The following is a 19,958-nucleotide window of genomic DNA, read 5'->3' as shown; positions in this document are numbered from 1 at the left end:
GAGCTTGCCTTCGCTCTCCTTCTCTACCCCCTCTCCCTCTCCCCTTCTAATTACTGCAGCTTCCAAGCTGTTGGCATGCGTTGGTGCCAGGCCGTCAGATGCTCACTGCCCCAGGATCTCACCTCTTGGGTGTGGATGGAGGGAGGGAGCCACAGGAACAAGGTGGGGTGGCCCTCGGCTCAGCCTCTGCCATGCCCTCAGCCTTACCTAGCACCATCAGACGGGTGTAGGGGGCAGAATCCCGGGGCCCAGGAGAGCAGTCCACTCCAGGGCTTCGAGGGACAACCAGAGTCTTGATGCCCAGGGAAGGCCGATTGGGGTCCGGTGGGCTTTCCTGTACCCGGTCAGCCCTCCTTCCTCAACCTCACTGATACAGCCTCAAAGCTGAGTTTTTCCAGGAATGGCCATCTCTGGTGACATCTGTCCAGGAGGATGGACCATGGCCACCTGCTAGTGCCAAGACTGAAAGATGCTCCTGGGTGAGGCAGTCGGGAAGGGTAGCACTGGATCATGAGTGCCCTCATCACAAAGTCCAGTGGACACAAATCATGAGAGCTGCTTGTGCCCACTCAAAGGGCCTCTCCCTCCCTCCCTCCCTCCCTTCCTCCCTTCCATCCACTCAACAAACTCATCAAATGCTTAGAAAACACCAAGTACCACTCTAGGCACTGGGAGTAGGGCAAGAACAAAAGCCCTGGCTCCATGGACCTTACATTCTAGAAGAGAGTGTTAGCTACAAGGAGGGGAGGTGGGGCCAAGTGTCATGCCAGGCACAGAGTAGGCACCCAAAAATACTCCCTGAAGGAGTGATTAATGCCCACTCTGAATTAGAGGTGACACTGAGAAAGTTCCATTTGATGGGGAAAAAAAGGATTGCTGGCGTAACCCATTCCCTGCCATGTCCCCCACCCTCACTTCCCCTTCCTGGAGCTCCCCTGCTGTGGTCCTGAGCGCAGGTGGGAAGGGGCAGCTGTCTGCATGGGACCGAGGAGTAGGCAGGCGCCAGACTCTAGGACTGCCAAGCAGCGGTGCCAGGTTGGCAATGGGCACCCTCTAAAACAACAAATTTCATGTCTCTAATTCAGCACATCCTGTTTGTCTTGATATTATCGCCTGTCCTTGAAGCCCACAGGCCCACTCTATTACCAGATAAAGAGATGGAGCTTTCTGGACTCAGAGAGGGGGAGAGGCAAGGGTGGCCTTCCCCAGAGGTTTCCAAGCTGTGTTCGAGGGCTCTGGGCAGAAGTCTGAGGTCTAATGCCCCAGGGCACTAAGCAGAGAGCTTGAGTCTACTCTGTACCCGCACCCCAGGTTGTTCCTAAAGGGTGAGTCTTGGTTGTCCCAGGTTCTTGGATCAATGCCACTTCTTCCCCTCTGTGACTGTCGGTTTTTAGAAAACTGCAGAGCAGGGAGGATTCAGGGTGGGATTCATCAAGCCTCACCGATCTCTCTTTCCCATTTCCAGCATGGCTAGGAAGTTCTTCTTCTACTTTCTTCTCTTTAATATTTTTATTGAGAAATCTTCACACATTTACAGTCCACTCATAGTATACAATCATTGGCTCACAATGTTATTACACAGTTGGGTGTGCATTGCCATAATCATTTTTAGGACACTTGTATCTCTCCAGAAAAAGAAATAAGAGGAAAAAAATTGTTGCATCCCATATCCCTCATTCCTCCTTCTCACCAGCCACTAATATTTCAATCTATCTTATTTTTTACCCATTATCCCCCTCCATTATTAATTTATGTTTTATCTATTTTTTTTACTCATCTGTCCATACCCTGGATAAAAGGAGCATCAGACACAAGGTTTTCACAATCACATGATCACATTGTAAAAACTATATAGTTATACAATCGTCTTCAAGAATTAAGGCTACTGGAGTACAGTTCAACAGTTTTCAGGTACTTCCCTCTAGCCACTAGAAAGTTCTTCCTGATGTCTAACTTCAGTACCTTCTGCCATTCTTGGGGGAATGGGCTCTAGTCTTGCTCTGCCTCCAAGTTTCATCTGTCTCAGGTTCCCAAATCAATACCGTGTGCGCTTTATGGTGAAGTGACTTTAGACATTGAAGTCCAGCTGGGACCAACTGTCTCCCATAAAAGCAGCCTTTCCTTCACCAGCTGGGCCTAGCTCCCCTCTGTGTGAGTGTGTCCACCACACTGAGTCTCAAGGTGGCTGCCCCATGTGTGGTAGAATCAAGGCAAATTCCAGACGGGGCCCCCACCCTGGCCAGAGGGGCAGCCTGTGCCACCCCCAGAGCCCCAGGTAATAAGCTAGAGCCAAGCCAAGCCCGCCAGCACCTGAGCCACCGGCAGCAGATAATGATGGGGGAGCCAGGCAGGCAGAGCCAACCCCTCAATCAGGAAACAAATTAAAAAGAGGAGGAATCTCCAGACAGACCACAACAATGAGACCAGCCCCCTTTCTAGGGCAGTGCCCACTGTCCCCCTTACCCACCCTATCTCTCCTGCCAGGCACTGATACACAGGTTTCCTGTTTGAGGCCCCTCTCGTGGGATCAAGCTGGAGGTTCTTAGAGTGACCCTGGTCAAGGTTGGTGGCAGTACCCTGCTGGCCAGGATGCTGGATGCTTGGTCTCTCATTGAGCCTAGTCTGCCAGCCCTGATCTTGGATTCCTGACAGGACAGTGTGCATGGAATGGGGTGAAAAAGGAAGGATCAGGTCATGCGTTTGGTGCAGCAACTTGAAGCCCATGAGGCTGTGACAGAGAACCTATCAGCCTCTGACCCAGCAGCCCCCTCTCCCTGCAAAGGGCACAGTTCAATTGAGTGCAGCCTGCCTTTATTGCACACCAGAGCCAGTCACTGTACGAAATGCTGGGGAGATACAAGAGGAACAGATGAAATTCCCATAATTCAAGGAGTTCATGGTCTGATACACACACAACGAATCGTATCACCCATCAAACAGCATTAAGTCCTGTTATATTTTAGGGGATGGGGCTTAAATTCCAGACCAAAGAACATGGACTTTCTCCTGTATGTAATGGGGAGCTATTGAATGTTTTTGAGCTAGGCATCACATGGCCAGGATCCTGCTACCCTTGTAAGAGGAGTTTTAATTTAACTTCCCACAGAGATAAAAAGAGCATTTGTGCTTGTCTACCTCTGCTTTTCTCCATGGCTGCCACCCAGCCAGCCAGCCAGCCAGCCCTTTGTCGGAGCTCCCACTCACTGTTCATTCCCCTTTTGTCCCCAACCCTTGACGAGGGGTTCCAAGCAGAGTGGCGGAGTGGAATGCTTTAACGGTGCTCAGCCCTCACCCCAACCCTATTGGTCTCAGACTTGGGGGTCCTTCCACCTCCATTACATAACTAAGGCCAGCCGAGAGGATGGCAGGGAAGCTGTGTTCTCTTTCTTCCCGGATCTTTGGGATTCAAGGCCCCTGTTTGTCTTCTCACCTGGCCCAGGCTCCTTCCTTCACTGCCGCCCTCCTCAGCTGAGACTCCATTTCAGGGAGACATATCTCTAGTTCACTCAGCTAGGGCATATCCACCCCTTCTCCAAAAAAGTTGCTGAGCTGAGGCCTGGATTGCCTGAAAAAAAACGTGGTTCTTGCTCTCAAGGAGCCTACCTACAGTAGGGAAGATGGGAAAACAATTCCCTGGAAACAGGGAATGAGGCAGCAAGTGCTAGCGAAGTTCAGAGGAACAAGCCCGAGATGAGCTGATTAGAGAAGACTTCACTGAGAAACCAGCCTTTGAGCCAGAGACTTAAAGGATGATCTGCTCTCCTAGGTCAGAGGTGCAGGTTCCAGGGGTAGAAACAGTTTGAACAAAGGTAGGACAGTTGGGCATGTTCAGGGAAATGCAGGTCATTTGGGTTGGTCTAGGGTGTGGGGTTTTTCTAAGGGTCAGTGGAAGCAAAATCTGCAAAGATGATGGAGGCCAAATAGGATGGCTTTGGCTATCACAGTGAGCACTGGGGAGCCGCTGTAAGTGTTTGAGATGGAGAGTGCTGAGATGCAGCAGCAGCCAGATGATAATGTGCTGTTGGTGGCAGGGACTGAATGACAGGAAGCCTCACCAACACCCCTGTAGGAGACCAGAAAACTAATCCAGGCAAAAAGAAATTCCTGTCAGCAAGATGGCACCTAGCTGGAATTTTCACCGATCATTTCACTAAATTTATTCATTCAACAAATATTTATTTAATGCTTACTAAGTACCAGGCACCCTTTTAGGCTCTTTCTTCATTCCCTTTTCTCTCTGACTTTCAGATAAGAAAGGTGAACTTTCCACACGTTCCTAAGGATCTTAGCCCAGTGGCTCCCAACCCTACCACGTCTAGCTGATCTGGTAGCCTCTGCTTCTGGAGCAGGTATTAGAGGAAAATGGGCATTTAGGATTTGAGGGAATAGGACAAGGTAGGAAATTTGGGAGGTGGGGTGGTGAGAAGCCTCAGCAGGAAGCTGTGGTTGGTGGGCATGAGGTAACAAAGTGAAGCAACTTTGACAGCTGAGCATGGGGGACCTGGGCTCACTGAGGGAGCGAGACTGGGGAAGGAGGAGAAAGGTGAAGGTAAAAAGAGTAGAAGACAGGCCTCGGGGGCTAATTATGAGAGCCAGGAGGGAATGAGGGACAAATTAGAGAGCTGGAGAAGGAAGGAGAGACTTAGCAGGTAGGGGTGGAGCAGGGAGGAGGTGGGGGACAGGGAGATGAGGCAGAAGGTCCAGCCATGGGAGACAAAAGTCTTGGAGTCTGAGTCTCTGAAGAGCTACCTGGAAAGTGAAGACAATGGCCACATTAAACCTGGGATTGAAGGCTGGCTTTGGGAATGAGCTGGAGTTGGGGGGTGGGTGGGTGGCGGTAGCTTCGGGGGAGCTGAGAGTATAAGAGAGAAGCTTGAATCTACCACTAACCCTGCTGGGTCTTCAGCTTACTCTGGCCCTTCTTCCTTCCTCTGAAGGCCAGAAGCCGGGACTCCAGGGTCCCTACATCCTCTACTCTGAAGATATTGGTCTCACTGTGCCCATCCCTGGCTTTCCAGCTCCTCTCTCTTGCCCATCATTGGTGGTGGGAAAGCACATGGTTCAGAGGTGTGAATAGAGGAGGAAAGGGGTCTCCCCCTAAATAGGGTCCTGCTTGTGTTAATTGCTTCCCTTTTCACAACCCGGTAGGGTCTCCGTATGCCCTTTACTGGCTGGGAGAAGGGATGTGCGCCAGCAGGTCCAGGTAAAGGGCTGGGCCTTTTTCCTCCCCCCAACTCCCGCTCTCCAAGATTCTCCCATCTTTTGGACTGGACCTGCTACCTAAGCATATGGAACCGACTGAAAGAATTTGTATGCTCACCTTATAATTTATGCAAATCAACTCTGTAATTAACTATAATTTGGAGGCCTCCTTTGGTATTTGAGACATTTACCCATGAGGAAATGCCCTGGTGGTAATGCTCCCGTACTAACATTATTTACTCCACCTGTGTGGTCTCCTCAGCTTGCTCCCCCCCAACCCCCATACACTCTGGTCTTCTGGGCTGGAAGATGGAGGAGGACAAGGAAGCCCCTCCCTGGAACCAACCTCAGTCCTGACGCCTGTGTTACCCCAGGGAGCTGTGCTGGCCGTGTCCTCTAATATTTGTCTATAATTGCAGGGAGGGGTGCAGTGCTGCCTTCTGAGTCCCCCAACACTCGACTCTTTTCTGCTTGATGGGTGGCTTTCTGCTGAGCGGTTTAGCCTTCTTAAGGGCCTCAATGTTCTAATCTCTAAAATGGGGAGAAGAAGGACCTGTTGGGGCCTTTACAGGATAATTACTGGAAAGCTAATGAAGGAACTGGGAATCCCCAGTGTAAAGATTGCTGGGGGGGTTATGGGGGAGGGGCCGGAGAAGAGCTCAGGGTACAAACTCCCTGACTCACCCTGTGGGAACTTGGTGGGGGGATGCCTGCAGGTTACTGGTTTTCTGGGTTCTGTGTGTGTGTATGTATAGGAGTCCCTAGCAGCTTCTGTCTTGAGTGCTAAGGGAGTTGGCCCAGAATAGGTCACGCGGAAAGTGAAGAGACCCAAGGCCACCTCCTATGTGGGTCAGAATTCCTGGCTTCAGAGAGCTTTGGGAAACTGGCCTTACTCTGTTTCATCTCCTGCCTCTATCCTGGTCTTTTGTCCCTCTTTGCTCCAGGACATGGTCCTGTTAGCCAACACGCCTAATCTTACAACCACTCTAAAATCAAGCTCATGTAAATAGTTGGGGATGTGGGGGCTCCACCTGGACGCACCTCCAGGCCCTTTCTTCTTTCCCAGGCCATATTCCTAGACTCTTTATAATCCGGAGTTCCGGTCTGTAAAAGTTGTTGGTTGGACTCTGCCTCGGGTTTTAGGTGACCTCCTGTCCACCGCAGGCTGCCCCATCCCACTCTAACTGAGAAAGAAGGTCCTTTTGCCCCATCTGAATGACAGAGCCCCGCTTCAAAGGTGGATGGGTTTCATTGGCTCCTCCTGGGCGGGATCCATGCTGAGAAGCGAGTGTCCTATAAAGGGGAAGAAGGAAAGGGAGAGGGAAAATGAGGCTCTGTTCGAGGCAGGAGGGTCGGCTGGAGTAACAAGAATGATGTGGGGCCCTGAAGGGAGGGACTGCCTTGAAGATGTGTGTGTTTCGGGTCTAAAAGTCGTACTTCTTTCCTTCCCACTAAGTCCATGAAAAGATCCTCAAAGTTAGGGGGATGAAATTTGGAGATTTTTAGCCATCCCATCTCTCTTCCCTAGAAATGCTCTATTTCCTCCATCCTCCAAAAATCACTTTGTACCTACATCACTGAGCATCCTACCCACAGGGGAGGAAGGAAGTCCTATTCTGCTCTCCCATCCAGCTGCCTCTTTCAGCTGAAATCCTCTTTTCCTGGCAGACCCCACGATTCAGATCTTACCCCCAACACCTTCCCCAGAAGAGCGGGGGGCCACCGTTTCCTAGATTATCCTAAAAGCTTCTTAGGCCATGAGGTTTATTATTTATTTTTATTTATTTATTTATTTTTGCATGGGCAGGCACTGGGAATCGAGCAACCCGGGTCTGTGGCATGGCCGGTGAAAACTCTGCCTGCTGAGCCACCGTGACCCGCCCAGGCCATGAGGTTTTGGCAGCATCCCTGCCCACATCTCTTGCCTCCCCCTTTGGTTCTGACCATACCTCCTTTATAAAGTCTGGCTCATCCCATCACCCCCACTTGCCCCTCACTGCTGCTGCCAGATCTGGGCTCCTTGGACTAGTAAGGGGGACTGTTCCCTGTGCAGGACAGGAGACAAGAGGAGCAGGTCTCCATTTTAAAGTGGGGATCATAGAGAAGGGTCTGGAGGCTTCATCCTCTCTTAATTGGGGAGGGAAAGTTAAGGGTGGAGTCTGTAAGGAGAATCAAAGAGAACTCCTTGGACATCTTTAGGGTGGACTGGGCTGAGATCTGGGGGAGAAGTGGCTTGGGGATTCGCTGTTTTATTTTTTTTTATTAATTTTTTAAAAATATAACAACAAACAAATGCAAACATTCTTAACTTATGATCATTCCGTACTACATATATAATCAGTAATTCACAATATCATCACATAGTTGCGCATTCATCATCATGATCATTTCTTAGAACATCTGCATCAATTCAGAAAAAGAAATAAAAAGCAAACAAAAAAAATTGATGCACACCATACCCCTTACCCCTCCCTTTCATTGATCACTAGCATCTCAATCTAAATTTATTTTAACCTTTGTTCCCCCTATTATTTATTTTTCCTCCATATGTTCTACTCATCTGTTGACAAGGTAGATAAAAGGAGCATCAGACACAAGATTTTCACAATCACACAGTTACATTGTGAAAGCTGTATCATTATACAATCATCTTCAGGAAACATGGCTACTGGAACACAGCTCTACATTTTCAGGCAGTTCCCTCCAGCCTCTCCATTACATCTTGACTAGCAAGGTGATACATTGTGAAAGCTGTATCATTATACAATCATCTTCAGGAAACATGGCTACTGGAACACAGCTCTACATTTTCAGGCAGTTCCCTCCAGCCTCTCCATTACATCTTGACTAGCAAGGTGATACCTATTTAATGTGTAAGAGTGACCTCCAGGATAACCTCTTGAATCTGTTTGGAATCTCTAAGCCATTGACACTTTATTTTGCCTCATTTCACTCTTCCCCTTTTTAGTCAAGAAGGTTTTCTCAATCCCTTGATGCTAAGTCTCAGCTCATTCTAGCATTTCTGTCCCATGTTGTCAGGAAGGTCCACACCCCTGGGAGGCATGTCCCATGTAGACAGGGGGAGGGCAGTGAGTTTGCTTGTTGTGTTGGCTGGAGAGAGAGGCCACATCTGAGCAACAAAAGAGGCTCTCTTGGGGTGACTCTTAGGCTTAATTTTAAGTAGGCTTGACCTATCCTTTGTGGGGTTAAGTTTCATATGAACAAACCCCAAGATTGGGGCTCAGCCTATTGCTTTGGTTGTCCGCACTGCTTGTGAGAATATTAAGAATTCAACTTGGGGAAGTTGAATTTTCCCCTTTTCTCACATTCCCCAAAGGGGACTTTGCAAATACTTTTTTATTCACTGTTCAGATCACTCTGGGATTTATTGGGGCAGGGGATTCACTGTTTAATAGGCTGGAGACTTCATTCTAAGAGAAACGATGAGCAAATATCAAAAGCCATTCTGGGCACACACACTCAACACCCGGAGTTTCACAACAGAACATCTGCAGAGGCGCTAAGGGAGAAACCACTGTACATAGCCTGTGGGAAACACGCTTGATAAATGAGGCAGGGGACAGACACCGTACATTTAAGCCCCAGGTACACACAGGCAGGATGGGCACACATTTGTAGACACACATATACATGCAGCAACACACAGATGCACACTCCTCAGCTGGATTCATCTTTCAGGCTGAAAAGGGATGGTGGATGCTAGTCATATTTAGATTTAGAACAGCCTTAGTATCCAGCATAGGCTTGGTCCGCGGTAGACTACTATTAAAGTGTTTGTTGAATGAATGAAAGAAAGCCATTTGGCCCCAGCACTGGACCCTGTTCAATTTTCTGAGAACTTGAGAGTATGAGGTGGGGACAGGAGTGGAAAGGAGAAATATGTTGGCATCCAGGGTCATCAGCTGGCGGTCTTAGAAGTGCAGCCTGGAGGTGGGGGTGGGGAGTATAGAAGAACAGTGGTAGACTAGGAAACCAACGAATAGGAGACTATGGTTTTGGTCTCTGCTCTGCATATAACTTGTGTGATCTTGAGCAACTCCTCTCCCTGTTCTGAGTTTATTTCCCCACCTATAAAATGAAAGCTTGAACTAGATGACTTTTATTGGCAGACCAGCTTTGATATTCTTATAGTGTAATATCCATGGAATGACAATTGTTTGGAAGAGGTCACGGGTGTAGACTGTGGCTTGTCTCAGCAATCCATGATGGGACTGGTTTGTCCTATTAGATTCAGGGTGGTGGATGACTTTGCTGGAGACTCCAGTTTCAGGTAGTTGTCCCTTTTAACTTCAGAATCTAGGGGAGCTGGACTCCCAGGACCATCACTTCTGCCAATAGCAAGTCAGGCACAGGCTTTGGAGCCTGACAGATCTAGACTTGGGTTCTTCCCTCTCTCTTAACAGCTCTGTAACCTTGGGATGGTTATTTAAGTTCTTTGATCCTTGTTTTTCTCCTCTGTAGAATGGGGAAAATAATTCCTAGTTTATTGTGTGCCCGTGAGAATTAGAGATGTTTGTGTAAAGCACATGGAACATAGTAGGTGCTCAATAAATGTTGATTATGCAGAACATGGAGACTAATGGGGTTGCTCCTATAAGTGAGGGATGAGAAGAAGACCAGAGGCTGGACTGGCAGGTGAACATTTGTGGGAAGGTCTGCCTATTTACCTCTTTAGGGGGTAAGGGAGAGGAGCAGAATGGCCCAAAAAGTCCTGGCAGATCTGGGGGGAGATGTAGTGGGCAGCGTTGCTCAGTTTTGAGGTGAGATAAGACTGCAGGCGCTGGCTAGTCATACCAATACCAGAGCTTGGCCACCGTTCAGTGGGCAAATATCTAGCAACTGGAAACCCTAAGGGCTGGAATTCTACCCAGAGCAAGGTGAGCGGAGGGGATCTGGAGGAAAGATCCCCTGAATCAGAGGCCAGGCAGGAGGTGAGAAAGGCTGGGCATTTTCCCTCTGACAACTCCTGTACTGTTAAATTTCACACTGATGGGCCAGAGGCAGATGGAAGGTCTTTGATACCCGTGAGTCTTCCGGGAACCCCAGGTGGCTGGGGGTCAGGGTGAGGTAGAATTAAAGGGGTCCTGGGGTGAAGAGGAGGTTGTCAGGGATTTCCTTGTTGCTTTTCAGGGAAAGCTGGAAGGGATGGGGAAGATCAGGTCATCTGGAGCCTCTAAAACGGAAGGGCGGCGGGGTCCCCGCACCCGGGTCCAAGCATACAGCAGGGTAAGAGGGGTAGGCGCGGGTGCAGCCCCAAGGGCGGCCGGCGGCTGGAGAAGGAGCGGGTGACTGTCCAGCGCTCCAATCACAGCCCTAACCTGGGAACCGAGTTGGTTCAGGACAGGAGCGCACAACTCCCGTTCCGGACGCGGCTGTGAACTGGTATGCAAACCCAGCTAGGCAGGATTCGCAGGCTGAGTGGACCGAGATAAAGCAGTGTGATAGAAACGGCTGTCGATTTAGCCGCGGCTATGGAGTTCCAGAACGGTTCTTGTGAATCTCTTCTTCCCAGCCGGGAAGAAGGAAATCCGGCTGATCAGGAATAACAATCCCCGACGTCGCGGAGGCGCCTCCCGCTCCTTTCCCGGCTCCTCACCCGGCGGGGCGGCTGCTCTGCTGGCATTTCACAGAGGAGGAAACTGAGGCTCAGAGCAACCTGACGCGCCCGGGGATCGCTTGCTTAGCAAGTGACAGGGCTGAGGTTAGAATTTAGGTCCGTTAACTTTTAGCCCAAAGATCTTCGTGAATATACTTTATTATAACAAACTTATTAGAAATCGACTTAACAACAACGATATCTTCTGCTTCCTGGGAGCTTTCCAGGGGGCTGCGAGCGCTACGCGTTTCGGGTACATCATTTTCTGGAAACCTTTGCAACTTGCACCCACGCTGTCCTCATGAGGAAACTGAGGCTTAGTAAAAAGGCAGACGCACAAATAAATCAGACACTGACTCTGGATACGAAAACTTTATGTGCTCCCTTCCCCATACCCCGAACAATTTTCACGTGTCTTGTGGACTCAGTTGAGCAGTTTCACGGTCACACTTCAAGTGCATGGGAAACCGGGAACGCGGTATCGGTGAACCAGTGCTGAGGGAATCTGCGGCCGTGGAGGCTGCACTAAATCAGCCTAAATTCTAGCCCGGGTGTGCGAAAGCGACTGTAAAAAAACAAAAATGAAATTAAAAAGCCGATAGTGTGTGCTTAGGAAAATGACCCGCGCAAGGAAAAGAATACAGAAACTGATCAGAATTCTTCTGCAAAAAAGGGGTCACCTCGAGAGGCCAAGCTTTGCGCTGTGGACGCAGCGCAGGGCTAGAGAATGTGGGGCGAGCTGCGACGGCAGGCTGCAGGCCCGGGGGGAAGACCCACCTGAGCTCGGCGCGGCCGGAGGATTCCGACCCAACCGGATCTTGGGAGAAGTTCTCAGGTGGGCGCCCTGAAATTTTACCAGAATGTGGCAACGCACACACACACACACATATATATATATCTTGTTGTTTTTTATCCCCTAGAACTCAACAAATTCCCCAAAGAGTCCAAGACCCTCCCCCCCCTCCCCAATTAAGATCTTCGGGCCCAGATGTTCAGGTGAGAATTGAAGGAGTGGTTGCAGGGGGTCGCTTAATTTTTTCCAGAAGTATCCCTTTGGGCCGCAGGCGGGAGCCAGGGTGGCAGGCTGCACGTCTCCCAGATGGAGAGAAAAGGTGGACTTAGGGAGAGCTGGGCTCGCACCTAAGGCTGGGGGAGGTGAAGTGTAAGAGCTATGGGGGCCGGAGAGAGCCGGAGGGGGCGGCGATCACCCAGAAGGCAAGTGATCAAGGAGGGAGAACTGGGAAGCGAGAGGCAAAAGGGGGAGACGGGGTGAAAAGAAGAGGAGGGTGGAAAGCGGAAGGAGGACAGCCAAGACAAAGTAAAGTTTTCACGGCCTAGGCCTGGGAGATGGACCTTACACGTACTTGGCGCTCAGTCCTTTCCCCTTCTTTCCTCTCAGTTCCGGGGCATCTCTGCCCCGCGGAGGCAGTTAGGGCAACCAGCGCCCTAGGGGTGCATCACCCGGGGTTCCCGCTCCCTTGTCTGTTCCCCCCAAGATCTGATCCTGCGTCCCTTGCCAGACCACGCCAGCTCGAGGGCAGTTTTTCACCTAATAGAGCGGGACTCAGGACCTGGGAAACAACCCGCCTAGGCCCCCAGGCCGGGGAGTCGAGGGGACAAGGGAGGAGCGAGGAAAGGGGAGGGACACAGCCTAGTTAGCGATTCCCTCCTCCAGCTCCTCGCCTGCCCCCTCCTTGTGGGCCTGGCCGGCCTCTTCTCGGGCCGAGCCCGCAAGGGTTAAAGGCGGCCACAGGTGAGGTGGGCGGGGCCGCGAGTTCGAGGGGAAAAAGGAGCGCTGGGGAGAGGATGAAGGCAGTGAGCGCGGGTGAGTCACGGGCGGAGCTGGCCTCGCTCGCTCCTGACTCCAGCCCTCCCTCCGCCCTCCGCCCTCCGCCCTCGCTCCGGCTCTCTCCGCCTCCTCCACCGTCGCCCGCCGCCGAGTCTGGTCGCGGCTCCGCACGCCCTCGGCTGCTGCCCCCCGCCACTGAAGAGCCCGCGGGCGCGCAGGGCCCCTGAACAGGGTCTAGACCGCGCCAGCCGGCCGTGCCCGGATCCCCAGCGTGGCCTCCAGGTAGGAGCCCGGGTCCGGAGGGCGAGGGGTGCGGGCAGCGGGGATCCCCTCCGAAGATCGCACTCGGGACAGCCTCCTCCAGTCTTAGGGAGAGGGGTGGTCCTAAACTACGTGAGGGGCTTAGGGTCCCCACGGAGGGAAAACCGGGCAGACGGGAGAGACTGGAGGGACAGAGGAGACTGGAAACTGGGGAAACTGGAGCGACTGGGACAACCGGAGGACTGGAAGTTGGGAGTACGGAAGCTCCCGCCACCTGAGCGCGGGTGATCGGCGAGAGGCGGCTGGCGGGATGGAGAGTGAGGTTTTCTCTCCCAGCCTTCGCGCTTTGGGGTGAGGGAAGCCCGCGGCGCGCACGCCCTGCCGTCTCTTTTCTCCCGAACTTGTAGCCGGCCATTGCAAGCCAGACTGAGCTCCTGGGCTCTGTGTCTGGAGAAGGGTAGAGATGCCCACTCTGGAGCTTGAGTGCTCTCAGCCTTCCCACCTCCCAGCCCCTTGAGCAGTTCCCAGGCCTGCTGCCCCGCCCGGGCCTGAGGCTTCATTCCTGCTACTTCACCCTATGCCTTTCTTGTGGTGAGGCAGCAGGAGCGCAAATAGGTGTCCCAGTTCCCCTCTCCCTCCCTCTTCCAGACAACCTCGGTGCCACCTCCCTGGTCCCAGAGGCAGAAGGTGGGAGGATGGGAGGGGGGTTGTCAGCTAAGCCCTGCTGTGGGAAGAAAAAGCTCCTGCCTTAAATTACTGCGTTCCTCCCCCCATCTCCCATCACAGAAGGCCCAGGCACACAAACCACAGAGGTAGCAGGACTTAGGGAAGGGGCAATGAGAAGAGGTGGATCTTAAGTCATAGCTATGTGGTTGAGAAAGGGGGTTGGGGTCTTTAGGTTCCCAATGGTTTAGGGGGTCACAGATCTGGAGTCAGGAGTCAGGAGTCCTGATACATAGAGGGACATAGTACATACCTGTGGACTGAATGAATAGATGAATATAATTTCTTTCAAGACACTTCTCCAAACTAGACCTCACTTCTTCTCTTCTTTGAAATAAGAGGGTTGGTTGGGAGCAGTCATTCTCAGCACTTGGCTACATATTAGAATCATCTGGAGAGCTTCTAAAAATCATCCATACCTGGGATGCACCCCCTTAGATACTCTCTGGGCAAAACTTTCTCTTAAGTTCTATGATTTTAGTTTTTCTTATTGTACCCTCGCCTCCCATTTTGACCCCACTTCTGGTATGAAGTTGGCAATTTACCTTCCTGAGTGCTGTTAAGTTCTTTGTCTGGTTGACCTCTTCCTCTAGGAACGCCAATCTCTAAACTTCATGTCTGGTTCTCCCCTAGGTAGGAGAAGGCACGGCAGCAGCCAGAGAGATGACTGGCCCTGCAGTGGGTCAGGATGGGGAAAGGGAAAAGGAGAAAAGGCTTTCTCTAGAAGGGGGAACTCCCTGGGGAAACTGGCACTTCAGCTGCATCCCAGGAAGGTGAAGTCCCTGCCGGAGGGAAAGGGGCGGGGGCCAGGAATGGGAGTGGGTTTGGTGGTGCTGAGGCAACCCAGCCAGGCAGGGAGATGCGGGGGAGTGGTGTGCAGAGGCTGATTCTCTTCCTCACTGAACAGGTCTCAGGGATGGCAAAGGGGCGACTTGGGCTTTGGGAAGGTGGGTCACCTCAGACTGTGGACTTCAGAAACAGACCGCCCCCTCCCCACATCCGTTTCCTGAGTTAAACCAGGGAAGCGAAAATGGATCTACTTCTTACATCTAAGCTGATAACAGGTCTCCAGAGAGAAATGTCACTGCGCCTTGCATGGCCTGGGCAGCTTGAGGAGAGGGGTGGGGGTGGATTGCAGTTCACCCATGGCCCTCCAGGTATATCCTACCACCAGCCTGAGGCCAGCCCAAGTCCAGCATGAGTTGGGTCCTGTGGGAGGGATCACCAAGGAGAAGGCAAAGCTCCATCATCGTCTACTTGGCTGAGAACCTCACATTGTCAACCCTTCCTAGCACTCCCAAATTCTCTTAACTGATCTTTACTCCCTACCCGATGGTGGGTTCCTCATTTTCACCTGAGAGGCAGAAAGGAGCACTTTGCAGAAACTGTATCTGGATTAGGACCGAAAGTGAGCTGGTTACTTTCCTCACTTCTCTTCTTCTCTTCCTTTTAGTACATCTGAGGCACCCCGACCATCTCTGCCCTCCACCCACACCCGGGGTCTCGGCAATGCTAACCGCTGTCTGCGGCTCTCTGGGAAGCCAGCACACGGACACGCCTCACGCTTCGCCTCCGCGCCTCGACCTGCAGCCTCTCCAAACATACCAGGGCCACACGAGCCCGGAGGCCGGGGACTACCCCTCCCCGCTGCAGCCTGGAGAGCTGCAGAGCCTCCCGCTGGGCCAGGAGGTGGACTTCTCACAGGGCTATGAGCTACCCGGGGCCTCCTCGCGGGTAACCTGCGAGGACCTGGAAAGCGACAGTCCCTTGGCCCCGGGACCCTTTTCCAAGCTCCTGCAACCGGACATGTCGCACCATTACGAATCGTGGTTCCGGCCGACCCACCCAGGTACAGAGGATGGCTCATGGTGGGACCTTCATCCAGGCACCAGCTGGATGGACCTACCCCACACTCAGGGCGCGCTGACCTCACCTGGCCACCCGGGGGCGCTTCAGGCCGGTTTGGGAGGCTACGTAGGCGACCACCAGCTTTGTGCTCCCCCGCCTCACCCGCATCCTCACCACCTCCTCCCAGCCGCTGGAGGCCAACACCTTCTGGGGCCACCCGACGGGGCTAAAGCCCTGGAAGCGGCGTCCCCAGAGGCCCAAGGGCTGGATTCCAGTCTGGATGGGGCGACCCGGTCCAAAGGCTCCCGGCGGTCAGTGCCCCGCAGCTCAGGCCAGACCGTGTGTCGCTGCCCCAACTGCCTGGAGGCCGAGCGACTGGGGGCTCCGTGCGGGCCTGAAGGGAGCAAGAAGAAGCATTTGCACAACTGCCACATCCCCGGCTGCGGGAAGGCCTACGCCAAGACGTCGCACCTGAAGGCGCACTTGCGCTGGCACAGCGGCGACCGTCCCTTCGTGTGCAACTGGCTCTTCTGCGGCAAGCGCTTCACGCGCTCCGACGAGCTGCAGCGCCACCTTCAGACCCACACCGGCACCAAGAAGTTCCCCTGCGCGGTCTGCAGCCGGGTCTTCATGCGCAGCGACCACCTAGCCAAACACATGAAAACCCACGAGGGTGCCAAAGAGGAGGCTGCTGGGGCGGCCGCGGACGACTGCAAGGCCGGCGGAGCTGTGGAGTCCCCCGGGGGCAAAGGCAAGCTGGAGGCCGAGGGCGCCGCCGCACCCTCCAACTGAGCTCCTCGGGTACCGCCACCCCCGCTGGTCTTGACTAAGGCATAAGAGGGGCCCCGGGTCTGACGTCCTTGGGGGGGGGGGCGTGCAGCTTGAGCAGGAGGGGAAGGTGGTTATTTATTGAGGGGGTGGGGTGAGTGGTGCTGGGACAGGGAGACGGGACGGGACGCTGGGGTTTTTAGTCACTGGGACTGGATGGGGCGCGTTTGAGTGTTGGGCGGGGAGGAGCTGCGCATTCCCGCACCCCCGTCAGTGGTTCTCCCCTGCCTCACTTTTAACTCACGCCCAGGCAGGGATGGAGGGGACACGTCTACAGCGGGGGGAGGGGAGTGCTAGGTGGGGGAGCTCTGGGTTGCAGAGAGGGGACAGACTGGAGGAGACAGTGCCCGGCTCCGGAGCAGAGAAGAGTGGGGCCAGCCTGGGCGTTAGGGGTTGCTGCCTGGACAAGTCCTTAGTGCCTGGGAACCAGGACATAAAAGTGCCTCTGGAGCCGCCCTGTGGCCCAGATCCCTTTCATTCCCCTTATAGTGCTTCTGCCCCGAGGGTTTCCGGACGGAGAGCTAAGATGGGGTGGGGGAGGCTAGGGGGTCCTGTTGGACAGAGCTGTATCTGGCTGGGAGGGTTGTTGCTGGAGAAATAGCTCCTTTGAGGCTCCTCCTTATTAACCTTCCCAGAACCCATCTGATGTAGCCACGAAGGAGAGGGGAAGAGGGTGGCACTCCCAGGATCCCCTACAACTTCCTAGCCAGAGCTGCGGATGGAAGGACAGGGAAGAGAGAAGTTCTCTCTTAAAATGAGAGAGAGGGGGATTTGGTGGGAGACAAAAGGAACTAATCTCTTCTGTGTCCAACACTGATTGAGTTCTTAATGCTTGGTTTTTATAAAAAATAAAGTTCAGTAGCCCAACCCCCCCTCTACAAACCTAAGGACTCTTCCAAAGCAGTGGGAAGCCCCAGGTCTAGAATTGATGGTGTTTCTTACCCTAGACCCCCCCAGGGGCCTTCTTCCTGGGGGTGGAAGAAGGATTACCGTGGCTGGTTGGGGATAGGCTGGAGTGTCCAAGCAGAGAGACCTCCCGGTTCCGCTCGAGTCCAGTGGCGGGGCCATCTCCAGCTCACAGAGCAGCTAAGTCCTACTCTTTTTTTTTTTTTAGCTTAACCTTTCCTTTTCCCTTTTATCTACAACCCTTGCCCCTCCTGTATAGAACATGTATTGAGGATGAATTGGGGAGTCCCAGGAGGAAGATAGGAGACTCCTCCCCATTCCCACAGAGGAAACTCCCCTTCCATATGAAGTTCTCCCACCAGAAGGGGTTCTGCCTTCTGAGGATTCAGGAAGCTGTCTTTGTTCCCTTCTTTAGATGATAGAAATACATTTTGACTATGATTATAGGGTAGGAAAGGGAGGGAAGGGAGAAGCCCAGCAGAGGTTGAGCCAGGCAGAGGGGAAGGGAGCTGATAAAGGGAAGTGGCTGGCAGCCCACCGTGTCGGAGGTGCTGGGCTTTTCCAGGCTCCAGGTAGAGGTCTAAAGACTTTCCCTTCCCTCCCCTCTTCCATTCTTCCCTTTCCCACCCGTTCCCTACACTGGGATTAGCCGTGTATTGATTTTTAAGTTATAAGCAAAGGGTATTTTATTTAATATCAGGTATGTGTGTGCATGTATATCTCTGTGTGTGTGTGTGTGTGTGTGTGTGTGCATGTGTTTGGTTCTCTACTGAGCCTGGGGTCTCCAGCCAGGGAGACCCCATCTTGTTCACCCGATTCAGGTTCCTGGGGTCTAGGCCCTTGGCATTGCTTCCTCCCTTGGGGATGCTGGAGCCCAGTGCAAGGACTGGGAGCTATACGGGAAGTGGGAGCTGGGAATGGGTGGAGGCATGTATAGAAAGGGCCCTGCTTAACAGGGGCAGTGTGCCTCCCCCTGAGGGGCTCATGGGCCTGGGTAGTAGAAGAAGTAACGTTCTTTCTTTTCTCTCCCTCTTTTCTCTCCCTCCTCCTAACCCAACCAAAGGTCCCCATCCTTGCTGAGAGGGTTGGGGGCAGGAGGAGAATCGGCAGTGCCTGCAGGTTGCCTGGGCAGATGGAGAGAGGGGGAGAAAGGCAGGCTGTCGTGGGTGTCGGATGCCTTTCTCCTCCACACATTGAAACCAGCCACCCCTTTCCTGTGCCACCAGGACAGCCTTTTTCAATGACAATTTTAAGGGGGACTCCCAAAGCGGATGTTAGCATGGGGGGACATGGGTGTTCCCCCACAGAAGCCCTAAGCTCTAAGGTTGTTCAGGTGGGGGCTATGGGTTGGTTTTCTTTTGCTCCCCTCTTTTATAGATCTAGGTTGCTTGGCTGTCTGCCCCCTTCCAGGCAGCCCCCTAGAGGAGAAATGTAGGATTTTTTTTTTCTTTAACTGCTGTGAACCCATTTTGGGGGGAGGAGGAGGAAGAAACAGCTTGTGTTTTTTATGCCACAATAAAGTTGTCAACCACATCATTGCTTCGTTTGTCTTCCAGCTCTGTTTCTGCTTTGTCCCAATGCCCCGCAGCAGCGAGGACCAGGTCTGGACTGCAGGGTGGCAGGGGACACTCTTATCATGAGTCCTTGGGCAGCCCCAGTGCCACTGGGCTGGGACAGAATGGAGCCGATTGAAGGGTCCAGTCCTGTCCCAGAGGTGGTTACTGCAGAAGGGAGGGAGGAGTTCCTTCTGTGCTGCCTGTGCTGCCTCTTCACCTGTAGAGAGCGGAAGGTTCTAGGTCTTTCCTTCCTCCTCTACCTATGAACCCCACTCCCCCCTTCTCTGCCCAAAACCCTGGTTCCCTGCCTTCTCAGCTGGCCTCTTTTTCCCCCCTCCTCCCATCCCGCCCCATGCGGGGAGGGTGTGTGTGTCAGCCGGTCCCTCTGGTGGTGAGGGCGGTGTAGGTGACTGACAGTGATTTCTTCACCCAGGGTGATCCCTATCAGGGACAAGGCAATGAAAGGCAGCCAGGCTATCTGATTGGCTCCCACCCAGCTGGAAAGTAGGAGGGAAAGGCTCCTGCTGCAATTCACAGCCAGAAATCTGCCACGGTTACACAACCCCGGTGTGCACAAACAAATTCCGCTGGACCCTCCTTCCCCTCAGTTATGCACAAGTGCCCATCCACATGTACTGCCCCAGGCCGCCCAGTAAGCAGTTTGTGCCTAATTAATGTCAGATGAGTGAAAAACTCAGGACTCCAGAGCCCCAAAGCTGGGAAGGCTGATGGAGGGTTTGTTCCCAGAGCAACAGGGGTCAGGTACAATATTCTTTTTTTTTGCCAAAATTATTATTTTCTCCCAGTGGGGCTCCAATTTCCCCCACTCTAGTCGAATATCTTCTGAGCCAAATTTGGTACCCAGATTTGTTTGGGTGAGTCTAGGGTCACCCAGTTTGAGGCTACTTTGGGATAGGGGACATCAGAATCATTTAGGTGTCACAGAGGAAATCAGATTGGCTTGGGAGCCAATTATTTGTTCCCATCGGCTCCTGGATTTAGAAGTTTGGGGGGAGGAGGAGGAGGAGGGACAGGCAGGCTTTCATGTGACCCGGTGTCCTCCCAACTCCATGTGGGCTCCTCCTTTGTCTTCCTGGTTCGGGGGTGTGTTAGACCCCAGGAACCGGTGACTCCCCTCCCCCCCCATCACCACCCTAGGGGCAAGAGGGCAGCTGTGGGGCCGGCTGGGCCTGTCTGGGCAAGGCTGGGGCCTCCCCTCCTCCCCTCG

The 19,958-nt window shown here is 53.1% G+C and overlaps 1 protein-coding gene across 1 annotated transcript; it reads left to right on the top strand.

Moving 5' to 3' along the window:
• Positions 1-12,785: 12,785 nt before the first annotated feature.
• SP6 (Sp6 transcription factor) lies at positions 12,786-18,700 on the top strand. Its single transcript, XM_077163047.1, has 2 exons — positions 12,786-12,890; positions 15,046-18,700. Exon 2 carries the CDS (start codon positions 15,102-15,104, stop codon positions 16,230-16,232), a length of 1,131 nt encoding a protein of 376 aa, XP_077019162.1. The 5' UTR covers positions 12,786-12,890; positions 15,046-15,101; the 3' UTR covers positions 16,233-18,700.
• Positions 18,701-19,958: the final 1,258 nt, after the last annotated feature.

Source organism: Tamandua tetradactyla, chromosome 6, assembly GCF_023851605.1.
Source record: "Tamandua tetradactyla isolate mTamTet1 chromosome 6, mTamTet1.pri, whole genome shotgun sequence".
Lineage (NCBI taxonomy): Eukaryota > Metazoa > Chordata > Mammalia > Pilosa > Myrmecophagidae > Tamandua > Tamandua tetradactyla.
This window is presented reverse-complemented; position numbering and strand designations above follow the sequence as displayed.

Coding starts and splice junctions, on each gene's coding strand:
- SP6 (XM_077163047.1), top strand. CDS start 15,102: ATGCTAACCGCTGTCTGCGGCTCTCTGGGAAGCCAGCACACGGACACG.